The sequence below is a fragment of the Brachyistius frenatus genome, unplaced genomic scaffold (genome assembly GCF_029030835.1).
Source record: "Brachyistius frenatus isolate BFR_SWC_R1_liver_20210118 unplaced genomic scaffold, ASM2903083v1 Contig_423, whole genome shotgun sequence".
NCBI lineage: Eukaryota > Metazoa > Chordata > Actinopteri > Embiotocidae > Brachyistius > Brachyistius frenatus.
Genome location: NW_027211022.1, coordinates 35,240 through 61,954, shown reverse-complemented (window position 1 = coordinate 61,954; position 26,715 = coordinate 35,240). Strand labels below are relative to the sequence as shown.

Below are 26,715 nucleotides of genomic sequence, written 5' to 3'. Positions count from 1 at the left end.
CGCCTTCCCTCCATCTCCTTCGTCTCCTCCAGGGGGAGAGGAGACAGTGTGAAAGACACACTGCTTTTACTTTCTCTCTCTGATCCGACTCTCAGCTCCACTGATCTTTTATGGTGATGAGGAAAACACACGCTGTGGCTGTTGCTAAGCAACACACCCACATCATCTTCCCTCTGCTGTTGGTCTTTCCAGATTCCTCTCTGACTACATGACACCACAATCCTCTGATTACATGTGATCGCACACACGCACACACAATGGGAATGTTCACCTCATGTTACTCGTGCGAGGACGACGTGAATTTGTGGACGTTCGTGTCTTTGCATTGACTTTGTTTATAATCATCTCAGACTGGATAAAAAACTATAAAACCTCAGACTGGATAAAAAACTATATAAAACCTCAGACTGGATAAAAAAACTATATAAAACCTCAGACTGGATAAAAAACTATAAAACCTCAGACTGGATAAAAAACTATAAAACCTCAGACTGGATAAAAAACCTCAGACAATAGAGCTCTACGTGTCCCACACTTGAAGCAGTTGTTGTTTGGTGTATTAACTGTTTATTAAAGAGTTCGTAGCTTCAGGTCTGTAAAATGGTTCTGATCCAGAAGTGTCTTCAGCTGCAATACCAGCGAGTGCCACTAGAGGTCGGCTCCAAAAAGCCTCCGGCTCCATAGACTCCCATTCAACTTCTCTCATCAAATCCAAAGTGAATAAAATGTGTCCATCAGTTATCTCGGTGTTGTTAGCTAAAGTCACTCCTTCTTCTTAGTTTTCTGGAGGTCCATCTGAAAATAATCCCTCATTCATTAGAAAAGAAGATTCAAGAAGACCTGTTTTTGGGGGCGTGTCTGTTTGATTGACAGGCCTGTGGTGCAGTCAGGTTGCAGCTATCGGTGGGCGGGACGTAGTATCGTCAGGTTTCCAATCAGATCGGTCAGATCCACTGCTGGCTCCTCCCCCAGCTCGTCCAAATATGGTCACTTCCTGCTCCGAACCGCTCCGAACTAGCAAGATGGTGACGGACAGAATCTGAACTGGAGGATTCATAACGTTCACAAACCAACGATGACATCACTGATGGTTGATGACATCACTGATGGTTGAGGGTGTTTCAGAGAGTGTGTGTGTGTGTGTGTGTGTGTGTGTGTGTGTGTGTGTGTGTGTGTGTGTGTGTGTGTGTGTGTGTGTGTGTGTGTGTGTGTGTCTGTGTGAGTGTGTGTGAGTGTGTGAGAAAGTGTGTGTGTGTGTGTGTGTGTGTGTGTGTGTGTGTGTGTGTGTGTGTGTGTGTGTGTGTGTGTGTGTGTGTGTGTGTGTGTGTGTGTGTGTGTGTGTGTGTGTGTGTGTGTGTGTGTGTGTGTGTGTGAGAGTTTGTGTGTGTCTGTGTGAGTGGGTGAGAAAGTGGGTGAGAGTGTGTGTGTGTGTGTGTGTGTGTGTGTGTGTGTGTGTGTGTGTGTGTGTGCGTGCGGTGGGAGGGGGGGGTTCCTGAGTCTTTTTAAACATGAAACTAAACACGTGGATACTTTTAAAGACATCAGTGGTTCCTGCCCGGGGCGGAGTAGGAAAGTATTGAGAGACGGACTAACATGTTGGTTTTGGTTGTTTTTATGGAGTTTGTTGACATATGAGTGAAACAGAATAAGTGCAGCATCAGCATGTTTAGTAGCGCGGTGCCGACTGGAATCACAAAGACACACACGTCACAGCCTGGATGAACCGGACCAAAACCATCGGCTCAGACTCTGATGACTGGAGGCTGAGAGCCAGCAGGACACGACAACCCTTCATATGTTCACATGTTCGTAATCACACACATGAACACACATCCTCCCTCTGCTGGTGTACCTGCGTTCTGCTGCGGCCATGTTGGACTCCCATGAATCCGAGCAGCGCCGCTCGTTAACGGGCCGGTCCTCCTCTGATCCTCAGCATCACTTCATCTGCTGTCTCCAGCTACAATCCTGTGTCAGAGAGTGTGTGTGTGTGTGTGTGTGTGTGTGAGTGTGCGTGTGCGTGTGTGTGTGTGTGAGTGTGTGTGTGTGTGTCTACTGGAAGGCCAGCAGGAACATGAGCACCACGTTGATGACGATGAGCAGCATCATGATGATGAAGACGACCACCTTCTGCGTGTCGGGGGGGAGGTTACAGCGCAGCACGGTGCTGAACAGCCCCATCCTCTGCCTGCTCCACCTCCCCGAGCCGCTGCCGCGCGCCATCAGTCCTCTGGCCTCCTCCTCCTCCTCTTCCTCACCACCCCTCCCCCGTCTCCTTTCCCTCAGGGCCGAGCCTGCACACCACACGGCGTCCCCTCGTCCTCCTCCTCGCCCGTCTCCGTCTGCGTCCTCCGCTGCTGCAGTCCTCCTCCGCTCGGCTCCGCTCACCTCCTCTGCTTCTCCTGCCACTTTGCCGATGAGCAGCGTTGCTCCGGCCTGCAGTGGAGGCGGAGCCTTTCCGTCAGAGCGCTGGCAGTCTGTAGAGCTGAGCACCTCCCCTCCTCCTTCACTCCTTTCTCCTCTGAGAAACAGGCACCTCCTCCTTCACTCCTTTCTCCTCCGTGAAACAGGGACCTCCTCCTTCACTCCTTTCTCCTCTGTGAAACAGGGACCTCCCCTCTTCGTCTCCTTTGTATCCGTCTCCGGTTCAGTGCTCGTGTTCTCGTCTCTCTCGGTCAGGACGTGAGGATGAAAGACGGATGGGATGCTGCATCTCTCCGGTCCACCATCCTCCTCCTCCTCCTCCTTCTCCTCCTCCTCCTCCTCCTCTGTTCTTTCTCTTCTTGTCCTCCGTCTGTTTTGCAGAGCGCTCCTCTCTCTCCTGCTTCCTGCTTCTCCTGCAGACAGACGTTGGCTCCGCCTCTGACTCGCTTTTGTCTCCGTATCTGTGTCTCCTTCTAAAATGGTGCTCAGCATCCGTCCAACCACCACCACCCTCCTCTCCCCCCTACCTCCCCTTCCTCTGGTAGTGCCTCCACCCTGACAGAGCAGCCAGCCAATCAGAATGCAGAGAGTGTCAGCATATCCTGGATACCAGAGTGGTTGGGGCAGGGCCATAGCAACCCCTCAGAGAAAGGTGGGGGGAGGGGGGTTGGGTGTGATTATCATCCTGAATAGAATAATGAGCTTTAATGTAACTTCAAACTTCACTGATCACCAGTTTCTGTGGATCAATGACTGCCAGACTATCTGACTTAACAATCATCAGTTATACAAAAAACAACAACTACGAACAGCAGGACAACAACACTTCACCATACTGCTGACACGCTGAGAGCCGGTGTTACACTGAAACCTTTCCCCCTTCACAGTCTGTGTTGGTCAGGTTGGTTCTGTTCAGACATGAGGAGTGAGGGGAAGAATATGAGAGCAGGCACAGTGAGTCACTGTTGCCTCTTTCTGTACAAAGTGGTATTACATAATGGGAAATAAATCCTACTAAATATACCTCTCATGTACTATAATGTGTAATTAAAATAAAATGTTGATTAAATGACATTCAAGAATACACAGCAGCCCATTTTTCATCCGTGAACAGTATCATTCAGGATTAATGCTTCCTTCCAGATGTTCAAGCTACCCATGCCATGTGCACTAATGCATCCTGTACCATCACAGATGCTGGCTGTAGAACTGAGCTGATAACAAGCTGGATGGTCCCTCTCCTCTTTAACCTGGAGGATGCAGCGTCCACGATTTCCAAACAGAATCTCAGATTGTGATCCATCAGACCTCAGGACAGTTGTCCACTTCACCTCAGTCCATCTTCAATGATCTCGGTCCAGAGAAGGCGGCGGTGTTTCTGGATCATGTTTCTATCTGGTTTCTTCTTTGGAGAGTTTTAACATCATTTGTGGACGCAGAGATGAACTGTGTTCACAGACGATGGTTTTCACAAGTGTTCCTGAGCCCATGCAGTGATTTCCACTCCAGAATAGTGTGTTTTTAATGCAGTGCTGCCTGAGGGCCCGAAGATCACCACCATCCAATATTGGTTTCCAGCCTTGTCCCTTGTGTTCAGAGATTTCTCCAGATTCTCTGAATCTTTTAATGATATTATGAACCGTAGACGATGAAATCCACTAATTCTTTGTAGTTTTACGTTGAGGAACATTATTCTTAGATTGTTGCACTATTTTCTAACACAGTCTTTCAGAGTGGTGAACCTCTCCCCATCTTCACTGCTGAGAGACTGCCTCTCTGAAATCATCTTTTACCCACAATATACCCAATGATGTTACTGATCTGTTGCCATGGTAACCTCATTAGTTGTCAGATGTTCCACCAGGTGTTTTTTTTTTTTTTTTGTTACTCAACTTTTCCCGTCTTTTGTTGATCCTGTGATAACCTTATAGAGACGTGTTGCTGCCATCAAATTCAAAATGAGCAGATATTTTACATAAAATAATAAAAAAAATTTTTTCCAAATTTGATATGTTGTCTTTGTTCTATTTTAAATCAAATGTGTTTACATATTTTACGCAGCGTCCCAACATGAACTAGCAGCCACTCAAACCTCAAAATAATGTTATCATTTCCTTATCTGATGTTCTCAAATCTGCAATTTTATTCAAGAACCAGTTAAAAGGACAAACATAGACTTCACTGTCATATGGAACTGACACACACACACAGACTGATTTGTACATTTGTTCCCACACGTTAAACGTTTGACACACATACATCAGTCCTCCACAGGGTGACAGCACAGAGCTGACTCTGATACTCAGGAAGAAGAAGGAAACTGCTTTCTTTGCAGCTGGCTCTCCATTTTGATTTGCTGTCAGAGTGCAGCCCATCAACCAATCAAAGGAACAGAGAAGAGACCACATGATGAAGCAGCAGAGGATGATGACCCATAGCACAGGGACAGATTATTAACAGGACTACTACATGTAGAATACACAGCAGGTAACCGTGACAACCAAACAAACCCACGACCCCCGAGTAGCCATCTGAGTCTTGTCCTGTACTGATGACAGGCTGCTTCCCTACGGTGAGGATGACTGTGGGGCGAAGGCTCTCTGAGACAAAGGTTCTGGATGGACGTCATTCATGGACTGGACGTGAAGTGATGTGATAGATTTATTTCCATGGTAACAGCTTAATAACAGTACACACATACCACAGCCTGAACCAACCATTACTCATGTTAAAGACAACAACAGCGCCCCCGGTGGCAGAATGAAAACACTGTGTTACAGTAGTAATGTACACAAAGCTGCTGTGGTGGTCGTTAATGCAACCACAGTTCTCCATCAGTATTAGAGTCTCCACCCACCTCGTTGATGGCCAGCTGCTCTCCGCCGCCCCCTCCTGGATGTCCAAAACGATGTCCAGCACTACGAAACTCTTCGTACAGAAGGTCCTCCTCACTGCCCAGCTCGTCCCCAAGACAAACCTTATCAGACGCCCCGTCAGGGACAACCACGGCTGAGACGGGGAGGACAGAGCATAGGGGGGGAGACAAAGACAGTCGGATTAATTGACGTACAGATTATTTAAATAATAATAATAAATGTGCATGTCAAGTTTCCGAGTCGTCCGTGTCCAGTCCAGACAGTTCAGACTGCTGCTGTTGGACATGAAGAGACACTGAGATGTATCAGAGTGAAGACAAGCTGTCAGAGTTCAGAGACTAACGTCAGCACTGAAACCACCTTTCTGTCAACGTCTGGGACCTCTAAGAGCAGGAGGAGATGACTCTTCATCATATCATAACATCTCTAACAACAGGATAACCGAATAACCGAACTGTGTTTGTCACAAGAACAACGTCAGCAGCGGCTCAGAGGACATGGTGGAGCAGCTGGAGCTTTAAAATGGAAGAAATCATGAACAGCTTCAATTCACAGAACCTGCAGACAGGAAGCTGAAGCTGAAACTGAAGCTGAAGTTGAAGCTGAAGATAAAACTGAAGATTTAGATGAAACTGAAACTGAAGATGAAAGTGAGTTTCACCTTCCAGCATCACAACGAACCAAAGCACACATCCACATAACGGAGGAGGAGCTTCATCAGAACAAGGAAGCAGTCGGAGAGTCTGAGGTAACCTGATGACAGCTATGTCGATGTTTGTAATTTTCTAAATGTAATAATAAACCATAATAATCTTAATAATTAATCAAATAAAAAAATAGACACTTATTCTGCAAGACTGTGTAGTGTCATTAAACCAAGAAGCTGAAGGCGAAGAGGAGGAAATATAAATCATCGGTACCGGAGATTTTAATGGGGAACGTGAGGTCATTGGCCAATAAGACGGATGAACTCGGCGCGCTGGTAAAGACTCAGCGGGAATACCGGGAGTGCAGCATCATGTGTTTCACCGAGATATGGCTGCACTCACATTTCCCAGACCACAGCGCGGCCGTACCCGGCTTCAGGACCGTTCCCTGCTTCAGGACCGATCACTGCTTCAGGACCGTTCCCTGCTTCAGGACCGTACCCGTCTTCAGGACCATTCCCGGCTTCAGGACCGTTCCCTGTTTCAGGACCGTACCCGGCTTCAGGACCGTTCCCGGCTTCAGGACCGTTCACTGCTTCAGGACCATACCCTGCTTCAGGACCGCTCCCTGCTTCAGGACTGTACCCGGCTTCAGGACCGTTCTCTGCTTCAGGACTGTACTCGGCTTCAGGACCGTGAGGAGGTGGACACAGGAGGCTAAAGACGCCCTGCAGGACTGCTTTGAGTCCATGGACTGGGATGTGCTGTGTGGACCACATGGGGAGGACATCAACAGCAGGACGGACTGTATCACAGAATACATCAAATTCTGTGAACACACCACCGTACCATCCTGGACTGTAAAATGCTTCCCCAACAACAAGCCGTGGATCACCAGTGACCTGAAAGTTCTTCTTAATCAGAAGAAAGCAGCCTTCAGGTCTGGGGACAGGGAGGAGCTCAGGAGAGTGCAGCGCCACCTGAAGGAGAAGATGAGGGAGTGCAAGGACTCCTATAGGAGGAAGCTGGAGGCCAAACTCCAGCAGAACAACGTGAGGGAGGTGATGACCGCGATGAAGGAGATTACTGGCTTCTAGGTTGGAGGGAGACAACCAGGGGGAACCTGGAGAGGAACAACCAGGGGGAACCTGGAGAGGAACAATGAGCTAAACTGTTTCTTCAACAGATTTAGTTCACTGCCCTCATCTGTCTCCTCCACACCTCACACCCCCAAACACCTCCGCTGCCTTACCCCTCCCCGATCTGTCCCCCCTGGTGAGCTGCATGGACACAGAGTCCTCAACTCCAAAGGGCTCTTCCACCACTGACGCCATGACACCCCCCCCCCTCCTCTCTGTGACGACTGGCCAGGTTAGGAGACAGCTGGAGAGACTCCACCAGTGCAAGGCTGCAGGACCTGACGGCATCAGCCCCGGGGTCCTGAAGACCTGATGGCATCAGCCCCAGGTCCTGAGGACTTGACGGCATCGGCCCTGGATCCTGAAGACCTGACGGCATCGGCCCTGGGTCCTGAAGACCTGCGCCGTCCAGCTGGCTGAGGTCCTACAACACCTCTTCAACCTGAGCCTGAAGCAGGAGGAGGTCCCGGTGCTGTGGAAGACGTCCTGCCTGATTCCTGTACCAAAGAAGACGACTCCATCCGGCCTCAACGACTACCGACCGGTTGCCCTCACATCTCATGTGATGAAGGTGCTGGAGAGGCTGGTCTTGGCCCACCTCAGACCACTGGTGAAGTCTTCACTGGACTCTCTGCAATTTGCGTACCAGCCTCATGTGGGAGTGGACGACGCCATCATCTACCTGCTGCAACGAGCTCAGTCTCACCTGGATGGAACCGGTGACTGTGAGAATCACTTTCTTTGATTTCTCCAGTGCATTCAACATCATCCAACCACTGCTGCTGAGTGAGAAGCTGCGGGTGGTGGGGGGTGGTGGGGGTGGACATGTCCACCGTCTCCTGGATCACTGACTACCTGACAGGCAGACCACAGTTTGTCCGTCTGGGCAGTGTGCTGTCTGATACGGTGGTCAGTGGTACTGGAGCTCCACAGGGAACTGTTCTGTCTCCTTCTTGTTCACCTCCTACACCACTGACTTCCAGAACAACTCAGAGTCAAGACATCTGCAGAAGTTCTCTGATGACTCTGCAGTGGTAGGATGTATAAGAGATGGACGGGAGGAGGAGTCAGTGGTCGGTGTATAAGGGATGGACGGGAGGAGGAGTACAGGGCAGGAGTGGAGGACTTTGTGGAGTGGCCTGGTAGAAATCACCTCCTTCTGAACGTGGCCAAGACCAGTGGTCGACTTCAGGAGGAAGATGACGGCTCCACAACTGCTGAGAGTTCTGGGAGAGGAGGTGGACATGGTGGAGGTACTTACCTGGTGTCTCCATGACAACAGACTGAACTGGAAAACCAACATCAACGCTGTCTGCAAGAAGGGGATGAGTCGACTCTTTTTCTTGAGGAAACTTCGATCCTTCAATGTGTGCAGCGAGATGTTGGAGATGTTCTACCATCTGTTGTGGCCAGTGAACTGTACTTCTAGTAGTCTGCTGGGGGGAGGGGGGAGGGGGCAGCATTGGAGCCGGAGACACCAACAGACTTAACAAACTGGTGAAGAAGGCCGGCTCCATCATTGGCTGCAAACTGGACAGTCTGGAAAAGGAGGTGGAGAGGAGGACGCTGAGGAAACTATTACCCATATTGGATAATCCTGACCACCCTCTCCACCTGCTGCAGGGACAGAGGAGGACGTTCTCCAAAAGACTCCTCCAGCTGCTGTCACAAGGACAGATACAAGAGATTATTCCAGATACAGGAGATCATTCCAGATACAGGAGATCATTCCTGATACAGGAGATCATTCTTGCCCACTGCAATAAGACTGTACAATAAATCACCTCTGGCCAAATCCATCACACAACAATAACACCCTGGCACTGCTGTCTTGTATGTTGTTTTGTTCTAATCCATTGCACTGTTGTTTAGGTTTAGGTTAGGGTTATTTTGTTTCGTTTATTTGATATTATTTTATTTTATTGTATAGAATGTGCATTTTTTTTTATATATAAAAATGTTTGCCTTGTACATGCTGCTGTGACATAAATATTTCCCTCTGAGGGATTAATAAAGTATCTATCTATCTATCTATCTATCTATCTATCTATCTATCTATCTATCTATCTAACAGTAATAACACAGGATGTAATAACACATTATGGTGTAATAACAAGATGTAATAAAACACGGTACACGTGTAGTAACACAGGGTGTAATAACAATTGTAATAACACTTGTAATAACACAGGGTGTAATGACAATTGTAATAACACTTGTAATAACACAGGGTGTAATAACAGGGTGTAATAACACAGGGTGTAATAACACTGAGTAATAACAGGGTGTAATAACACAGGGTGTAATAACACTGAGTAATAACACAGGGTGTAATAACACAGGGTGTAATAATACTGAGTAATAACACAGGGTGTAATAACATTTGTAATAACACAGGGTGTAATAACACTTGTAATAACACAGGGTGTAATAACACAGGGTGTAATAATACTGAGTAATAACACAGGGTGTAATAACATTTGTAATAACACAGGGTGTAATAACACTTGTAATAACACAGGGTGTAATAACACTGAGTAATAACACAGGGTGTAATAACACTTGTAATAACACAGGGTGTAATAACACTTGTAATAACACAGGGTGTAATAACACAGGGTGTAATAACACTGAGTAATAACACAGGGTGTAAACATCCTGGATCAGCTGCTCTGTTTCTCCTCCAACCTCCGCTGACGAGTTAAAAATACTCCTACTGTCACACTTCATCACAGCGTTGCCCTCAGCTGCCTGCCAACAGCTGTTGCCACGGAGGATATTTCTGTGGTGACAGATCCCCATGGAGATACAGAGAGATGGATATAAAGAAAGAGCACAGAACCCCCGGCTGATATGGAAAAGATGCACGAAGAGAGTCAGGTGCTAAAAAAAGGAGGAAAGGGCATGGGGGGTTTACCATGAGGGTGAAGCACACTGAGGGTGGAGCACGCATCTACTGACCTCCATTTACTGACCTCCACTTACTGACCTCCACTTACTGACCTCCACTTACTGACCTCCAGTTAATGACCTCCACTTACTGAACACCATTTACTGACCTCCACCTACTGACCTCCATCTACTGACCTTAAACTATTGACCTTCACCTACTGACCTCCATTCACTAGACCTCCACCTACTGACCTCCATTTACTAGACCTCCACCTACTGACCTCAAACTATTGACCTTCACCTACTGACCTCCATTTACTAGACCTCCACCTACTGACCTCCATCTACTGACCTCCACCTACTGACCTCCACTTACTGAACACCATTTACTGACCTCCACCTACTGACCTCCATTTACTGACCTCCATTTACTTGACCTCCACCTACTGACCTCAATTTACTGACCTCCATTTGTTGACCTCCATCCACTGACCTTCACCTACTGACCTCCACCTCTTGACCTCCATCAACTGACGTGAAACTATTGACCTCCACCTACTGACCTCCATCTACTGACCTCCACCTACTGACGTCCACTTACTGACTTCCACTTACTGACCTCCATTTGCTGACCTCCATCTACTGACCTTCACCTACTGACCACCTACTGACCTCCACCTCTTGACCTCCATCAACTGACCTGAAACTATTGACCTCCACCTACTGACCTCCATCTACTGACCTCCACTTACTGACCTCCATTTACTGACCTCCATCTACTGACCTACACCTACTGACCTCCATTTACTGACCTCCACTTACTGACCTCCTTTTACTGACCTCCACCTGCTGATCTCCACTTGCTGACCTCCATTTACTGACCTCCATTTACTAGACCTCCACCTACTGACCTCAATTTACTGACCTCCATTTGTTGACCTCCATCCACTGACCTTCACCTACTGACCTCCACTTCTTGACCTCCATCAACTGACCTGAAACTATTGACCTCCACCTACTGACCTCCATCTACTGACCTCCACCTACTGACGTCCACTTATTGACTTCCACTTACTGACCTCCATTTACTGACCTCAAACTACTGACCTCTGCCTACTGACCTCCATCTACTGACCTCCAGCTAATGACCTCCACTTACTGACCTCCACCTACAGACCTCCATTTACTGACCTCCACCTACTGACCTTCATTTACTGACCTCCACTTACTGACCTCTATCTACTGACCTCTAGCTACTGACCTTCACCTACGGACCTCCATTAACTGACCTCCACCTACTGATCTCCACTTACTGACCTCCATTTACTGACCCACACCTACTGACCTCCACCTACCGACCTCCATTTACTGACCTCCACTTACTGCCCATCTACTGACCTCCACCTAGTGACCTCCACCTACTGACAATCTGCTGACCTCCATTTACTGACCACCTAGTGATCTCCACCTACTGATATGCTACTGACCATCTACTGACCTCCACCTACTGACCATCTATTGACCTCCACCTACTGATCACCTACTGACCTCCATTTACTGACCTCCATCTACAGACCTCCATTTACTGACCTCTACCTACTGACCATCTATTGACCTCCACCTACTAATCTCCATTTACTGACATCCATCTACTGATCTTCACCTACTGACCTCCATTTACTGACCTCCATCTACTGACCTCCACCTACTGATCTCCACTTACTGAACACCATTTACTGACCTCCACCTACTGACCTCCACCTTCTGACCTCCATTTACAGACCTTCATTTACTGACCTCCACCTACTGACCTCCACCTACTTACCTCCATCTACTGACCTTCACCTACTGACCTCCACTTACTGAACACCATTTACTGACCTCCACCTACTGACATCCATTTACTGACCTCCACCTACCGACCTCCATTAACTGACCTCCACCTACTGACCTCTACCTACTGACGTCCATCTACTGACCTCCATTTACTGACCTCCACCTACGGACCTCCATCTACTGACCTCCACCTATTGACCTCCATTTACTGACCTCCACCTACTGACCACCTACTGACCTCCACCTACTGACCTCCATTTACTGACCTCTACCTACTGACCTCCACCTACTGACCACCTACTGACCTCCACCTAGTGACCTGCACCTACTGACCTCTATCTAACAATGGGATTACTGTAAAATGATCCACATCCTGAGGATTGTAACGGTGACAATAGAGGGGCAGTCCTCCATCTTTAGTATCCACAGAGAACAAAGCCTCAGTCACACCTTCTGACCACGCACAACACAGGCCTCTGTGTGTATGTGTGTGTTTGTTTGTGTGTGTGTGTGTGTGTGTGTTTGTTTGTGTGCGTGAGTGTGTGTTTGAGTGTGTGTGAGTGTGTGTTTGTTTGTGTGTCTGTGTGTGTGTGTGTGTGTGTGTGTGTGTGTGTGTGTGTTTGTGCGTTTGTTTGTGTGTGTGTGTGTGTGTGTGTGTGTGTGTGTGTGTGTGTGTGTGTGTGTGTGTGTGTGTGTGTGTGTGTGTGTGTGTGTGTGTGTGTGTGTGTGTGTGAGTGTGTGTGTTTGTGTGTTTGTGTGTGTGCGTGTGTGTGTGTGCCCGTGTGTGTGTGTGTGCGCGTGTGTGTGTGCGTGTGTTTGTGTGTGTGTTTGTGTGTGTGTGTGTGTGTCTGGACTGATGGGATCACTACACAACATTGATTTAATGGGTTTGTGTGTAACTGTAGATTTAATCACCCTTTGAATGTAGGTTAGATCAGATCAGAGAACATCCAACAGTTAGTGCAGGAAGTCAGGCGGAACGGTTGCATTTTCATTCAATGTCTGTGTGTGTGTGTGTGTGTGTGTGTGTGTGTGTGTGTGTGTGTGTGTGTGTGTGTGTGTGTGTGTGTGTGTGTGTGTGTGTGTGTGTGTGTGTGTGTGTGTGTGTGTGTGTGTGTGTGTGTGCTGCACTGAGTCATGTGTCTACTAGCAACGCATGACTGGACAGCCTCGTCCAAATGCCTGTCCTCAGCCACTCAGCTAACCAGGACGCTGGAGAGCTGTGTGTGTGTGTGTGTGTGTGTGTGTGTGTGTGTGTGTGTGTGTGTGTGTGTGTGTGTGTGTGTGTGTGTGTGTGTGTGTGTGTGTGTGTGTGTGTGTGTGTGTGTGTGTGTGCGCACGTGTGTGTGTTTGTCTGGATGTGGATGTGTGTGTGTATCTGGTGATATTTGTAATCCGCTGGAACAATACATTCTACAATAAATGAACTGTGTCTCCATGAATCATCTTCACATTCTCTTGTGCTCCATCACCTGATGTGTACAGTGGTAAAGACCAGTCTGAGTCAGCAGGGGGCGCTCTGCATACTGATTATCAACATGAACCTGTTCGACTGATTATAAACATTAAATTGTTGTCTTCATTTGTGTTGCAACTAAACATGTTCCCAACAGTGTCTGGATGTTGTTGATGTTGTGGATCTGGAGGTTGTGGATCTGGAGGTTGTGGATCTGGTGGTTGTGGATCTGGATGTTGTGGATCTGGAGGGTGTGGATCTAGAGGGTGTGGATCTGGATGTTGTGGATCTGGAGGTTGTGGATCTGGAGGGTGTGGATCTGGAGGGTGTGGATCTGGAGGGTGTGGATCTGGAGGTTGTGGATCTGGAGAGTGTGGATCTGGAGGGTGTGGATCTGGAGGTTGTGGATCTGGAGGCTGTGGATCTGGAGAGTGTGGATCTGGAGGGTGTGGATCTGGAGGGTGTGGATCTGGATGTTGTGCATGTGTTTGGGCTGTCTCAGATACTGTTGCTGAGTCTACGTGTTTAGAAACAAAGCAGATATATCGGTGCTGCGTTAGCCATGTGAGAGGAAGCAGGAGGCAGCGGAGCATCTAGAACCGGGTTGTCTGAGTACAAACAGACTGCTGGACCCTTTAACTTTCTACCAGAAGTTGGTTCTGAGGAGAGTTTCCCCCTCATTTGGACGGAGGAGTCATTTCCATGACACCAACAATGAAGTAGAAATAAAAGAGATCCAGCAGGCCGAGAGGACGAAACCACCGCTGGGTGGTTCTGTTCCTTCTGGGTTCCGTCCAGCAGAACAGCTGAAACATGACAACGTGGGACGTGAGGGGTTTCTTCAGACCCATTCAGCATGTCTGCCAAGAGGGACAGAGACGGGAGCAGAAGAATGAGACTGCTGACGATGAAGAATGATCAAGTAAATGTGTGTCAGTCTGAAGGAGGAGAAACGACCTCAGTTTTTACCAATAACAAACAGGATGACAAAAATAGGAAAATCATCTGAGTCAGCGTTTTCAGCCTCATTAGAGTTTCTTCAGACCTTTGATGGATGACAGACCTGCAGCCCTCTCAGTGAGACATCAGAGACGACAGAGACAGAAGCTTCACTGGGACGGACGTACAAACACAACAGTATTACATGTTACACTGACTGATAGAACTAAAAAAATACTTTACTCTGAATCTTAACTGCACTTTTTACTAGTTTTATAAACACTGAAGAGTTTTATGTTCATTAGTAAATCTGTGGGATATTTTCCAAAAAACTTGAGCAGATCATAAACAAACACAGAAGAGTCCTGAAGACAAAACTGCTTCAGAAGAAACAACCATCAGATGTGAGCTGGGATTCAGATGGAGGACAGATCTGTGGAGGAAAGGCCTGTGGAGGACAGACAGGACTGTGCAGGACAGACAGACCTGTGGAGGACAGACAGGACTGTGGAGGAGAGACCTGTGGAGGACAGAGAGGACTGTGGAGGACAGACAGGACTGCACACACACCACAAGCTCCAACAGAACCACATCTTAATGTTATGGCTGATGGGTGTAAACATATTTTACCTGTGATGTCATCAATGTGTAATATTTAACGTATTATTAGGGTGCAATTGTATTATTATTATTATTGTTATTATTATTATTATTATTGATGTGATGGTGAGGTTAGAGAGTCTGTATATCAGAATTATGTGGTCTAAATCTGGACTGGATGATGAAGAGGATGATGAGGTGGATGATGAAGAGGATGATGAGGTGGATGATGAAGAGGATGAGGAGGTGGATGATGAAGAGGATGATGAGGTGGATGATGAAGAGGATGAGGAGGTGGATGATGAAGAGGATGAGGAGGTGGAGAATGTAGCTGGTTGGAGTTTTAAACCTGTGACCACACTGACTGAGTTATCAGAGTTGGTATACACATTCCGATTAACCTCTGTGTATGTGTGTGTGTCTGTCCTCTGTCACTGTCCTCTGTCCTCTATCACTGTCCTCCATCCTCTACCACTGCCCTCTGTCTTCTATCACTATCCTCGGTCCTCTATCACTGTCCTCTGTTCTCTGTCACTGCCGTCTGTCAATGTCCTCTGTCCTCTGTCACTGTCCTTTGTCCTCTACACTGTCCTCTGACCTCTATCACTGTGTGTAGTGCACCCCCCCCCCTGCCTGTCAGTCAGAGCAGCATTAAGCAGCAGATCAACTATCAAGTATCACGTCACGCTGTTCATACTAACGAGCTGACGGACTGAACAGTAACAAGGCCACAGAGAGGAGGAGGGATGGGGGGGGGGGATTCACAGGAATCTATTTAAAGGACAAAGACATCTCACTGTCCACCTGCCAGCGGGAGAACAGAGACGCTCCTTTCGACTCACTTCTTCCTCCTACAAAGAGTTATTTCAGCTCTTTGTTACACTGGCTGTTGCTGAGTGAAGCAGCAGGAGGAGGCTGAGTACACACTAAGTACACACTGAGTAGACCCTAAGTACACACTGAGTACACACTGAGTAGACCCTAAGTACACAGAGTACAAACTGAGTACACCCTAAGTACACACTAAGTACACACTGAGTACACACTGAGTACACACTGAGTACACACTCAGTAAACCCTAAGTACCCCCTGTTACTGCTGCTATGTCGGGCTGTTCTGTGTGACATCGAAGGTCCTGAACAGAAATAATGAATCTGTTGAAATATATATTTACGTGTGCTGAACAGTAACAGAAACAGCAGGATGGTTAAGCAGCTCCAGTTTTTTTTTTTTTCGCTACAGCAGCATTATAGATACAGGAAAGCAATAAAACAACAGTAAAAAATATTAAATATAAAAATGCACAGTGTATATACAATAAATAGAATAAAATAGAATAATTAAATTAAAACTAACTAAACAATAGTGCAAAGATTTCAACAAACAAGAACAATAATGGTGTTATTGTTGTGTGATGGATTTTGCCAGAAGTGAGTTATTGTACAGTCTTATTGCAGTGGGCAGGAATGATCTCCTGTATCAGGAATGATCTCCTGTATCTGGAATGATCTTCTGTATCTGGAATGATCTCCTGTATCAGGAATGATCTCCTGTATCTGGAATGATCTCCTATATCTGGAATGATCTCCTGTATCAGGAATGATCTCCTGTATCTGGAATGATCTCCTATATCTGGAATGATCTCCTGAATGATCTCCTGTATCAGGAATGATCTCCTGTATCTGGAATGATCTCCTATATCTGGAATGATCTCCTGTATCAAGAATGATCTCCTGTATCAGGAATGATCTCCTGTATCTGGAATGATCTCCTGTATCAAGAATGATCTCCTGTATCTGGAATGATCTCCTGTATCAGGAATGATCTCCTGAATGATCTCCTGTATCTGGAATGATCTCCTGAATGATCTCCTGTATCAGGAATGATCTCCTGTATCTGGAATGATCTCCTATATCTGGAATGATCTCCTGTATCAGGAATGATCTCCTGTATCAGGAATGATCTCCTGTATCTGGAAGGATCTCTTGTAACAGGAATGATCTCCTCTATCAGGAATGATCTCCTGTATCAATGATCTCCTGCATCTGTCCTTGTGACAGCAGCTGGAGGAGTCTTTTGGAGAACGTCCTCCTCTGTCCCTGCAGCAGGTGGAGAGGGTGGTCTGGATTATCCAATATGGATAATAGTTTCCTCAGCGCCCTCCTCTCCACCTCCTTTTCCAGACTGTCCAGTTTGGAGCCAATGATGGAGCCGGCCTTCTTCACCAGTTTGTTAAGTCTGTTGGTGTCACCGGCTCCAATGCTGCCCCCCTCCCCCTTCTCCCCCCAGCAGACTACTAGAAGTACAGTTCACTGGCCACAACAGACTGGTAGAACATCTCCAACATCTCGCTGCACACATTGAAGGATCAAAGTTTCCTCAAGAAAAAGAGTCGACTCATCCCCTTCTTGTAGACAGCGTTGATGTTGGTCTTCCAGTTCAGTCTGTTGTCATGGAGACACCAGGTACTTGTACTCCTGCACCATGTCCACCTCCTCTCCCAGAACTCTCAGTGGTTGTGGAGCCGTCGTTTTCCTCCTGAAGTCGACCACATTCTCTCTGGTCTTGGCCATGTTCAGTACAGTTCACTTTCTTGTTACAAACTCAACACTTCCAGTAGTTTTTCTAACTAAAAGCTCTATCGCGTTTTAATACGAACAAACCCTTCATGAAAAGGTTTTTTATGAAACATTTGCGGGAACGTTTTGTGACTGAATTCAGACAATCATACTTTAGGTAAATAATCCAACACAACCTTCAGTGCTTCAAATAACATGACATTCACTGACATTTACTGTTTACTACAGTCAATGTTTACAGTTTACTGTAGTCGATGTTAACTGTTTACTACAGTCAGTGTTTACTGTTTACTATAGTCAGTGGTTAGCGTTTATGACAGTCAGTATTTACTACAGTCAGTGTTTACTTGTTACGAGTCAATTTTTACAGTTTACGACAGTCAGTGTTTCATTTTTATTATCGTCAATGTTTACTACAGTCAGTGTTCACAGTTTACTATAGCCAGTGTTTACTACAGTCGGTGTTTACTGTTTACGTCACTCAATGTTTACTGTTTGCTGTAGTCAATGTATACTGTTTACTATAGTCAGTGTTTACTTTTTATGACAGTCGGTGTTTACGATAGTCAGTGTTTACTAAAGTCAGTGTTTACTGTTTACGACAGTCAATTTTTTCAGATTACAACAATCAGTGTTTACTAGTAGTGTTTACTGTTTACGACAATCTTTACTGTTTAAAACAGTCAATGTTTGCTGTTTATGACAGTCAATGTTTACAGTTTATTATATTCAGTGTTTACTATTTACTACAGCCAGTGTTTACAGATTACTACAGTCAATGTTTACAGTTTACTTGTCAGTGTTTACTGTTTACTGTTTACTGTAGTTAATGTTTACTTGTTTACTACAGTCAGTGTATTCCTGTAGTAAACAGTGAGTGTTTACTGTTTACAATAGTCAATATTTACTAAAGTTTGTGTTTACAGTTTACCACAGTCAGTGTTTACTGTTTACTTCAGTCAATGTTTACAATTTACTACATTCAGTGTTTATTGTTTACTATAGTCAGTGTGTACAGTTTACTGCAGTCAGTGGTTAGTGTTTATGACAGTCAGTGTTTACTACAGTCAATGTTTACTGTTTGCTACAGTCGGTGTTCACTGTTTACTACAGTCAATGTTTACAGTTTACTATAGTCAATGTTAACTGTTTACTACAGTCAGTGTTTACTGTTTACTATAGTCAGTGTTTACAGTTTACTGCAGTCAGTGTTTACTGTTTAGGACAGTCAGTGTTTACTACAGAATTTTTTTACAGTTTACTACAGTCAATTTTTACAGTTTACTATAGTCAGTGTTTACAGTTTACTGCAGTCAGTGGTTAGTGTTTATGACAGTAAATGTTTTCTACAGTCAATGTTTACTGTTCACTACAGTCAGTGTTTACTGTTTACTACATCAGTGTTTACGATTTACTACAGTCAGTGTTTACTGTTTACTGTTTACTGTTTACTACAGTCAGTGTTTACTGTTTACTATAGTAAGTGTTTACAGTTTACTGCAGTCAGTATTTACAATTTACTCTAGTCAGTGTTTATCGTTTACTACAGTCAATGTTTACAGTTAACTACAGTCAGTGTTTACTGTTCAGGACAGTCAGTGTTTACTACAGTCAATGCTTTACAGTTAACTACAGTCAGTGTTTACTGTTTAAGACAGTCAGTGTTTACTATAGTCAATTTGTACAGTTTACTACAGTCAATGTTTACAGTTTACTACAGTCAGTGTTTACTGTTTAGTCAGTGTTTACTGTTTACCACAGTCAGTGTTTACTACAGTTTACTTTACTAGTCAATGTTTACTATAGTCAATGTACTACAGTGTTTTTTACTGTTTAGTGTTTACTGTTTACTACAGTCAGTGTTTACAGTTTACTACAGTCAGTGTTTACAGTTTACCACAGCCAGTGTTTACAGTTTACTACAGTTTGTGTTTACTATTTACTACAGTCAGTTTTTACTGTTTACTACAATCAATGTTTACAGTTTACTTGTCAGTGTTTACTGTTTACTATAGTCGATGTTAACTGTTTACTACAGTCAGTGTTTACTGTTTACTATAGTCAGTGTTTATTGTTTACTACAGTCAGTGTTTACTGTTTACTACAGTCATTTTTTACTGTTTACTACAGTCAGTGTTTACTGTTTACGACAGTCAGTGTTTACTGTTTACTATAGTCAGTGTTTACTGTTTACTACAGTCAATGTTTACAGTTTACTACAGTCAGTGTTTACTGTTTACTATAGTCAACATTAACTGTTTACTACATGTCAATGTTTACTGTTTACTACAGTCAGTGTTTACTGTTTACTATAGTGAACATTAACTGTTTACTACAGTAAGTGTTTACTGTTTACTACAGTCAGTGTTTACCGTTTACTACAGTCAGTGTTTACTACAGTCAGTGTTTACTACAGACAGTGTTTACTGTTTATGACAGTCAGTGTTTAATGTTTGCCATAGTCAGTGTTTACAGTTTACTACAGTCAATTTTTACAGTTTACTATAGTCAATATACTACAGTCAGTGTTTACTGTTTACTACAGTCAGTGTTTACAGTTTACTATAGTCAATATTTACGTTTACAACAGTCAGTGTTTACAGTTTACCACAGCCAGTGTTTACAGTTTACTACAGTTTGTGTTTACTATTTACTACAGTCAGTTTTTACTGTTTACTACAGTCAATGTTTACAGTTTACTACAGTCAATTGTTACAGTTAACCACAGTCAGTGTTTACTGTTTACTATAGTCAACGTTAACTGTTTACTACAGGAAGTGTTTACTGTTTACTACAGTCAGTGCTTATTGTTTACTACAGTCAGTGATTACTGTTTACTACAGTCATGTTTTAGTGTTTACTACAGACAGTGTTTACTGTTTACGACAGTCAGTGTTTACTGTTTACCATAGTCAGTGTTTACTGTTTACTACAGTCAATGTTTACAGTTTACTAGTCAGTGTTTACTGTTTACTATAGTCAACATTAACTGTTTACTACATGAAGTGTTTACTGTTTACTACAGTCAGTGTTTACTGTTTACTACAGTCAGTATTTACTTTTTACTACATGAAGTGTTTACTGTTTACTACAGTCAGTGTTTACCGTTTACTACAGTCAGTGTTTACTACAGTCAGTGTTTACTACAGACAGTGTTTACTGTTTATGACAGTCAGTGTTTAATGTTTGCCATAGTCAGTGTTTACAGTTTACTACAGTCAATTTTTACAGTTTACTATAGTCAATATACTACAGTCAGTGTTTACTGTTTACTACAGTCAGTGTTTACAGTTTACTATAGTCAATATTTACGTTTACAACAGTCAGTGTTTACAGTTTACCACAGCCAGTGTTTACAGTTTACTACAGTTTGTGTTTACTATTTACTACAGTCAGTTTTTACTGTTTACTACAGTCAATGTTTACAGTTTACTACAGTCAATTGTTACTGTTTACTACAGTCAATTGTTACTGTTTAGTACAGTCAATGTTTACAGTTTACTATAGTCAGTGTTTACGGTTTACTACTGTCAGTGTTTACTGTTTACTACAGTTTGTGTTTACTATTTACTACAGTCAGTTTTTACTGTTTACTACAGTCAATGTTTACAGTTTACTACAGTCAATTGTTACTGTTTACTACAGTCAGTGTTTACTATTTACTACAGTCAATGTTTACAGTTAACTATAGTCAGTGTTTACGGTTTACTACTGTCAGTGTTTACTGTTTATGACAGTCAGTATTTACAGTTTGCTATAGTCAGTGTTTACTGTTTACTAGTCAGTGTTTTCCATTTACTGCAGTCAGTGTTTACAGTTTACTACAGTCAGTGTTTACTGTTTACTACAGTCAGTGTTTACTGTTTACTACAGTCAATGTTTACAGTTAACTATAGTCAGTGTTTACTGTTTACCTCGTCAGTGTTCACCGTTTATGTCAGTGTTTACTTTTGACTGCAGTCAGTGTTCAGTGTTTACTACAGTCAATGTTTACAGTTTACTACAGTCAATGTTTACAGTTTACTGTAGTCAATGTTTACAGTTTACTACAGCCAGTGTTTACAGTTTACTACAGTCAATGTTTACAGTTTACTATAATCAATGTTTACAGTTTACTACAGCCAGTGTTTACAGTTTACTACAGTCAATGTTTACAGTTTACTACAGCCAGCGTTTACAGTTTACTACAGTCAATTGTTACTTTTTACTACAATCCATGTTTACTACAGTCAGTGTTTACAGTTTACTACCGTCAGTGTTTATTGTTTCCTACGACTGAGACCATTAATATGTGACTCAGAACACAGGTTGTCTTTTTCGGAGACCAGATGTCACCGTGGGAACAGCAGAAACATTCAGAGACAATTACAGCCGACAGGAATTTCAGAGTGGAGCTCTTTCAAAATAAAAGAGGAAGAGGTTCAGTCTAACTGCCAATCATCAGTCCACCACAGCTTAGCACAATCAGAGTGAAGCAGCGAGCAGACGCTCCATCCACTGATCAATAATCAACAACAAGATGAAGTCAGTTTGAAGTTGGACACAACATTCATCTCAAACATCAAAGATGAAACCACAGACAAAGTTCTCATCAGCTCTGTCCTGGTTGGATTGTAGCTGTTGAACTGAGTTTATGACACAAGTAAGTCTGTGTGTCTGTGCGTGCGTGTGCGTGTGCGTGCGTGCGCGTGTAGGCAGAATAAAGGTTTTGCACATCTGGTGGAAGTACAGTCTAACTGAGGTTGTGTAACGAATCCTCCTTCACATCTTTCCTTGTTACCTCGTGACATTTTCCACTGACGTCAGCCCGGAGGGGGGAGCTGAAGGAGGGGGGGGTAATGGTGGACAGGTGTGGCAGCTGAGGGGACTTGATGTTAAACTACGACAGGTAAAAAGGGACACAACCCTTCATGGTCATGAATAGACCTGCAGCTGCAGTTCAAACTGAATCATGTCTCAGACAGAATGAGTATCGACCTGATGATCATCATCCAGGTCAAAAATTTATATTATGAAAATATATCAAGCAAAAACATCAACGTGTTGTTCCAGTCTGTCACATGGAACATTTACTCATTCAATTTTAGCCAGTTTATATATAAAAAAAAAATTAAAAATCAAATATATTGTGATTGAAATCATATAATAATTTGGTTTTAGTATGACGATGAAACCTGAGGATCCACTTAGTTTTAGAATCCCTCTGATCACAGAGTTCTGATCCACATCTGGATATTCCAAATGTTTCTCATTCTCAGACTGAGATCAGAAAAGAGTCATGTGGGGGACCAAGTGTCCTGTTGTCCTGCTGTGTTCTTGTCCTGTTGTCTCCTTGTCCTGTTGTCCTGCTGTCCTGCTGTCCTGTTGTCCTGCTTTCCTGCTGTCCTACTGTCCTGCTGTACTGTTGTCCTGCTGTCTTCTTGTCCTGTTGTTCTGCTGTCCTGCTGTCATGCTGTCATGCTGTCCTCTTGTCCTGCTGTCCTTCTGTCCTGCTGTCTTCTTGTCCTGCTGTCCTGCTGTCTTCTTGACCTGCTGCACTGCTGTCATCTTGTTCTGCTGTCCTTCTGTTCTTCTGGCTACTTGTCCTGTTGTCCTGATGTCCTGTTGTCCTGCTGTCCTGCTGACCTGCTGGACACACCAGTCTTCCTGCCTGAGTCTCTGCTCTCTCCCTCCCGTCTCCTGTCTGTCCTGTGTGCTGTGTCACCGTCATATCAACAGACCCCCCAGTGTTTCAGATGTGTCCCTGAGAGGTGAGGACGGTCCGTCTCACGCTATATGAGCTGCTTCAATGACTTCAACCTTGACAAACAGCCCAGAACACATGCGCAGAGCTGCTTGTGTATCAGATCAGCACATTTAAGAGCAGAAACCCGGTGCTGCAGGAGACACAGTAATCTGGTGTCTCTGCTCAAAGAGCATCCGGCCCACCCAACACATGCCACAGCACCCTGTCAGCTGCTCAGACATCCCATCAGCTGCTCAGACATCCCATCCAGTCTGGTACCCCACGGACCTCCAGGCAGCCAGCACCCATGCACATCTCTTCACTGCAGATGAACACACACCTGCGCCGTGCACTTACCTGTGGTGGAGTGCAGACTCTCCAAGCTCCAGTAGCGAGACAGGACCCCCCTCAGAGTGCCGCCCAGGCTGCCTCCTCCTCCACCTCCCCCCATACATCCACCCACCCCGAGACCTCCGTCCACCATGCCGTCCACCCCTCCGCCTGTGGGGCTCCCTCCGTCCGACTCAGACCCCGGAGACAGACCAGAGCTGCCGCTGCTGCCACAGCTGCCCCCGGGCAGTGGCACGCCCCCCTCCTCCCCCTGCTGGGTCCGCATCGGATCAGGAACCACGGCAACGAGGGGACCGGAGAGGAGGCGAGGCAGCTGAGCAGGTGCTTTATTCTCCTGGCAGGGAGAGGGTGCAGCGAAGGAGGAGGGGGAGGAGCAGGAGCAGGAGGAGCAGGAGGAGCAAGTGGCCTGCAGGAGATTTGCTGCACTATTTGCTGAGGTAAGCTTCAGCTGTCAGCTCGCTGCTGTCTCCTCCCAACTCAGAGCAGGAAGCTGCAGCTCCTCTCCTCCTTCACCTCCCTCTCCCTCTCTCTGTCTCTCTCTCTCTGCTCCTCCCTCCCTCTCTCCCGTCTCTTTCTCTCCGCTTCATCTCCTCACATTAACTCGCCCCTCTACTCTCTTTCTCTCTCCAGGCTGACATCAGTGGGGGTCCTTCAGGGGGACTCCAGAGAGCGACCGCGTCGTTTGGCTGCTAGCGACAGCGTGGATGGTTCACTGCACCAGGAGACGTTAAGGTGGAGCCAACCCCCCCTCCTCCAACACACACACACACACACACACACACACTGACTGACAGTAAGAGTCACGGTGGGGCTAATGTGAGGCAGATCTAAACAGAAGAGACGTCCAGTCATTAGATTACAACACTGTTTCCAAAAAAAATAGGGACTCTGTGTAAAATGTAAATAAAACTGAATGTAATGATTTACAAATCTCATGAACCCATATTTAATTAATATCTGCTCATTTTGAATTTGATGGCAGCAACATGTCTCTAAAAAGTTGTGACAGGTTCAACAAAAGACTAGAAAAGTTGTGTAAAGCTAAAAAAAAAAAAAAAACATCCGGTGGAACATCTGACAACTAATCAGGTTACCATGGCAACAGATCAGGAACATGATTGGGTATAAAAAGATGATTTCAGAGAGACAGAGTCTCAGCAGTGAAGATGGGGAGAGGTTCACCACTCTGTGAAAGACTGTGTTGGAAAATAGTTCAACAATCTAAGAATAATGTTCCTCAACGTAAAACTACAAAGAATTAGTGGATTTCATCGTCTACGGTTCATAATATCATTAAAAGATTCAGAGAATCTGGAGAAATCTCTGAACACAAGGGACAAGGCTGGAAACCAATATTGGATGGTGGTGATCTTCGGGCCCTCAGGCAGCACTGCATTAAAAACACACTATTCTGGAGTGGAAATCACTGCATGGGCTCAGGAACACTTGTGAAAACCATCGTCTGTGAACACAGTTCATCGCTGCGTCCACAAATGATGTTAAAACTCTCCAAAGAAGAAACCAGATAGAAACATGATCCAGAAACACCGCCGCCTTCTCTGGACCGAGATCATTGAAGATGGACTGAGGTGAAGTAGAAAACTGTCCTGAGGTCTGAGGAACTGAGACCCTGAACTGTTGAGCAGCTGAAATCCTCTATCAGGCAAGAATGGGACCACATTTCACTTTCTAAACTCCAGAAGCTGGTCGGTCTCCTGAGTTCCCAAAGGTTTCCAGAGTGTTGTTAAAAGAAGAGTTGATGCAGCTCAGTGGTGAACATGATCCTGGAACAACTTTATAGAGACGTGTTGCTGACATCTGATTCACAATTAGAAGATATTTATATAAAACAATAAAATGTCTGTTTCAACATTTGAGATGTTGTCTTTGAACTATTTTCAGTTACATGAGTTAATGTGAATTGTAACTCATTGCATTGTTTTTATTTACATTTTACACAATGTCCCAACGTATTTGGAAACAGGGTAGTAAATCAATAAATAACAATAAAAATAAAAATATATAAATAAATAAGTATTCCTCCACATCAGTGAGGATAATCAGGATGAAGATCAATATCTTATATTGATATTAGCATGTGTGTATAACACCGTGCTCTGTTACACTGTATTCATGAATATTAAATATTCTGCTGATTATTTACTAGTCAAGTAAATGTAAATAAAATTAAATAAATAGAAATATCACTGTTCCTCAATGCATGATGTGGTTATTTACTGATATATACGGATATTCATGGTATCTCCATATTTGACAATATCTCCAGATATGACTAAAGAGAAAACATGATATTTAGTATTTTGATCATTTGGATGAACAACCTCTGAGAAGAGTAAAGTTATTGGAGGATTCCTGAATCATTTATTGACTGCTGCTTCTTCAGGGAACTTTGGTTTGGCCTCATTAGATATATTATATTATTATTATATTATCAAGTTCCAGGAACAGCAAGGCTGATGGTGACAGGACTGACTGGAACTTCATAAAAATCATCTGAAACCATTGATCAGCCGATACAACCCAAATCCAGCACTGCTCATCAAAGACTGGGCAACTCTAGAACTATTTCTATTGGTGTGTATTTCTATTGGTGTATATTTCTATAGGTGTATATTTCTATAGGTGTGTATTTCTATTTGTGTATATTTCTATTGGTGTGTATTTCTATAGGTGTGTATTTCTATTGGTGTGTATTTCTATTGGTGTATATTTCTATAGGTGTGTATTTCTATTGGTGTGTATTTCTATTGGTGTATATTTCTATAGGTGTGTATTTCTATAGGTGTATATTTCTATTGGTGTGTATTTCTATTGGTGTGTATTTCTATAGGTGTGTATTTCTATAGGTGTATATTTCTATAGGTGTGTATTTCTATAGGTGTATATTTCTATTGGTGTGTATTTCTATTGGTGTGTATTTGCATCCATATTAATGATGCTGCAGATGTTTTCTTAAGATTGTTGAAATCAAACCTTTCAGATGAAGTGAAGTTTCAGTAATTTGACGTATATTTGTCTTAAAAACATGTCAAACTGATTCAGAGCTGCTCACAGAGGCTGAAATAATCATTAATATGTTCGAATATATCATGAAATGGTGAATTATCAGCGTTAGTGTCAGAGTCCATGTGCTTCATTATTGTGGTGTCCAGATGACCTCCTGACCAGAACATGAGCTCAGAGCTGGTTCTGACCCATCGACCCGTCCTGACCGACTGGAACATTGACCG

The 26,715-nt window shown here is 44.4% G+C and overlaps 1 protein-coding gene across 2 annotated transcripts in view; it reads right to left on the bottom strand.

Moving 5' to 3' along the window:
- The window catches only part of arhgef4 (Rho guanine nucleotide exchange factor (GEF) 4), a 47,256-nt gene extending 23,221 nt beyond the window's left edge, over positions 1–24,035 (bottom strand). The window contains exons 1-2 of one of the 2 annotated variants that reach the window (XM_069725432.1): positions 23,471–24,035; positions 5,282–5,433 (exon numbers count right to left, since the gene is read on the bottom strand). In XM_069725432.1, coding sequence (XP_069581533.1) covers positions 5,282–5,433; positions 23,471–23,729 — 411 coding nt within the window. In that variant the 5' untranslated portion in view covers positions 23,730–24,035. Of the gene's footprint in view, positions 1–1,852; positions 2,926–5,281; positions 5,434–23,470 lie in introns of those variants that run through there. The other variant, XM_069725433.1, reaches the window with a different exon arrangement.
- Positions 24,036–26,715: the final 2,680 nt, after the last annotated feature.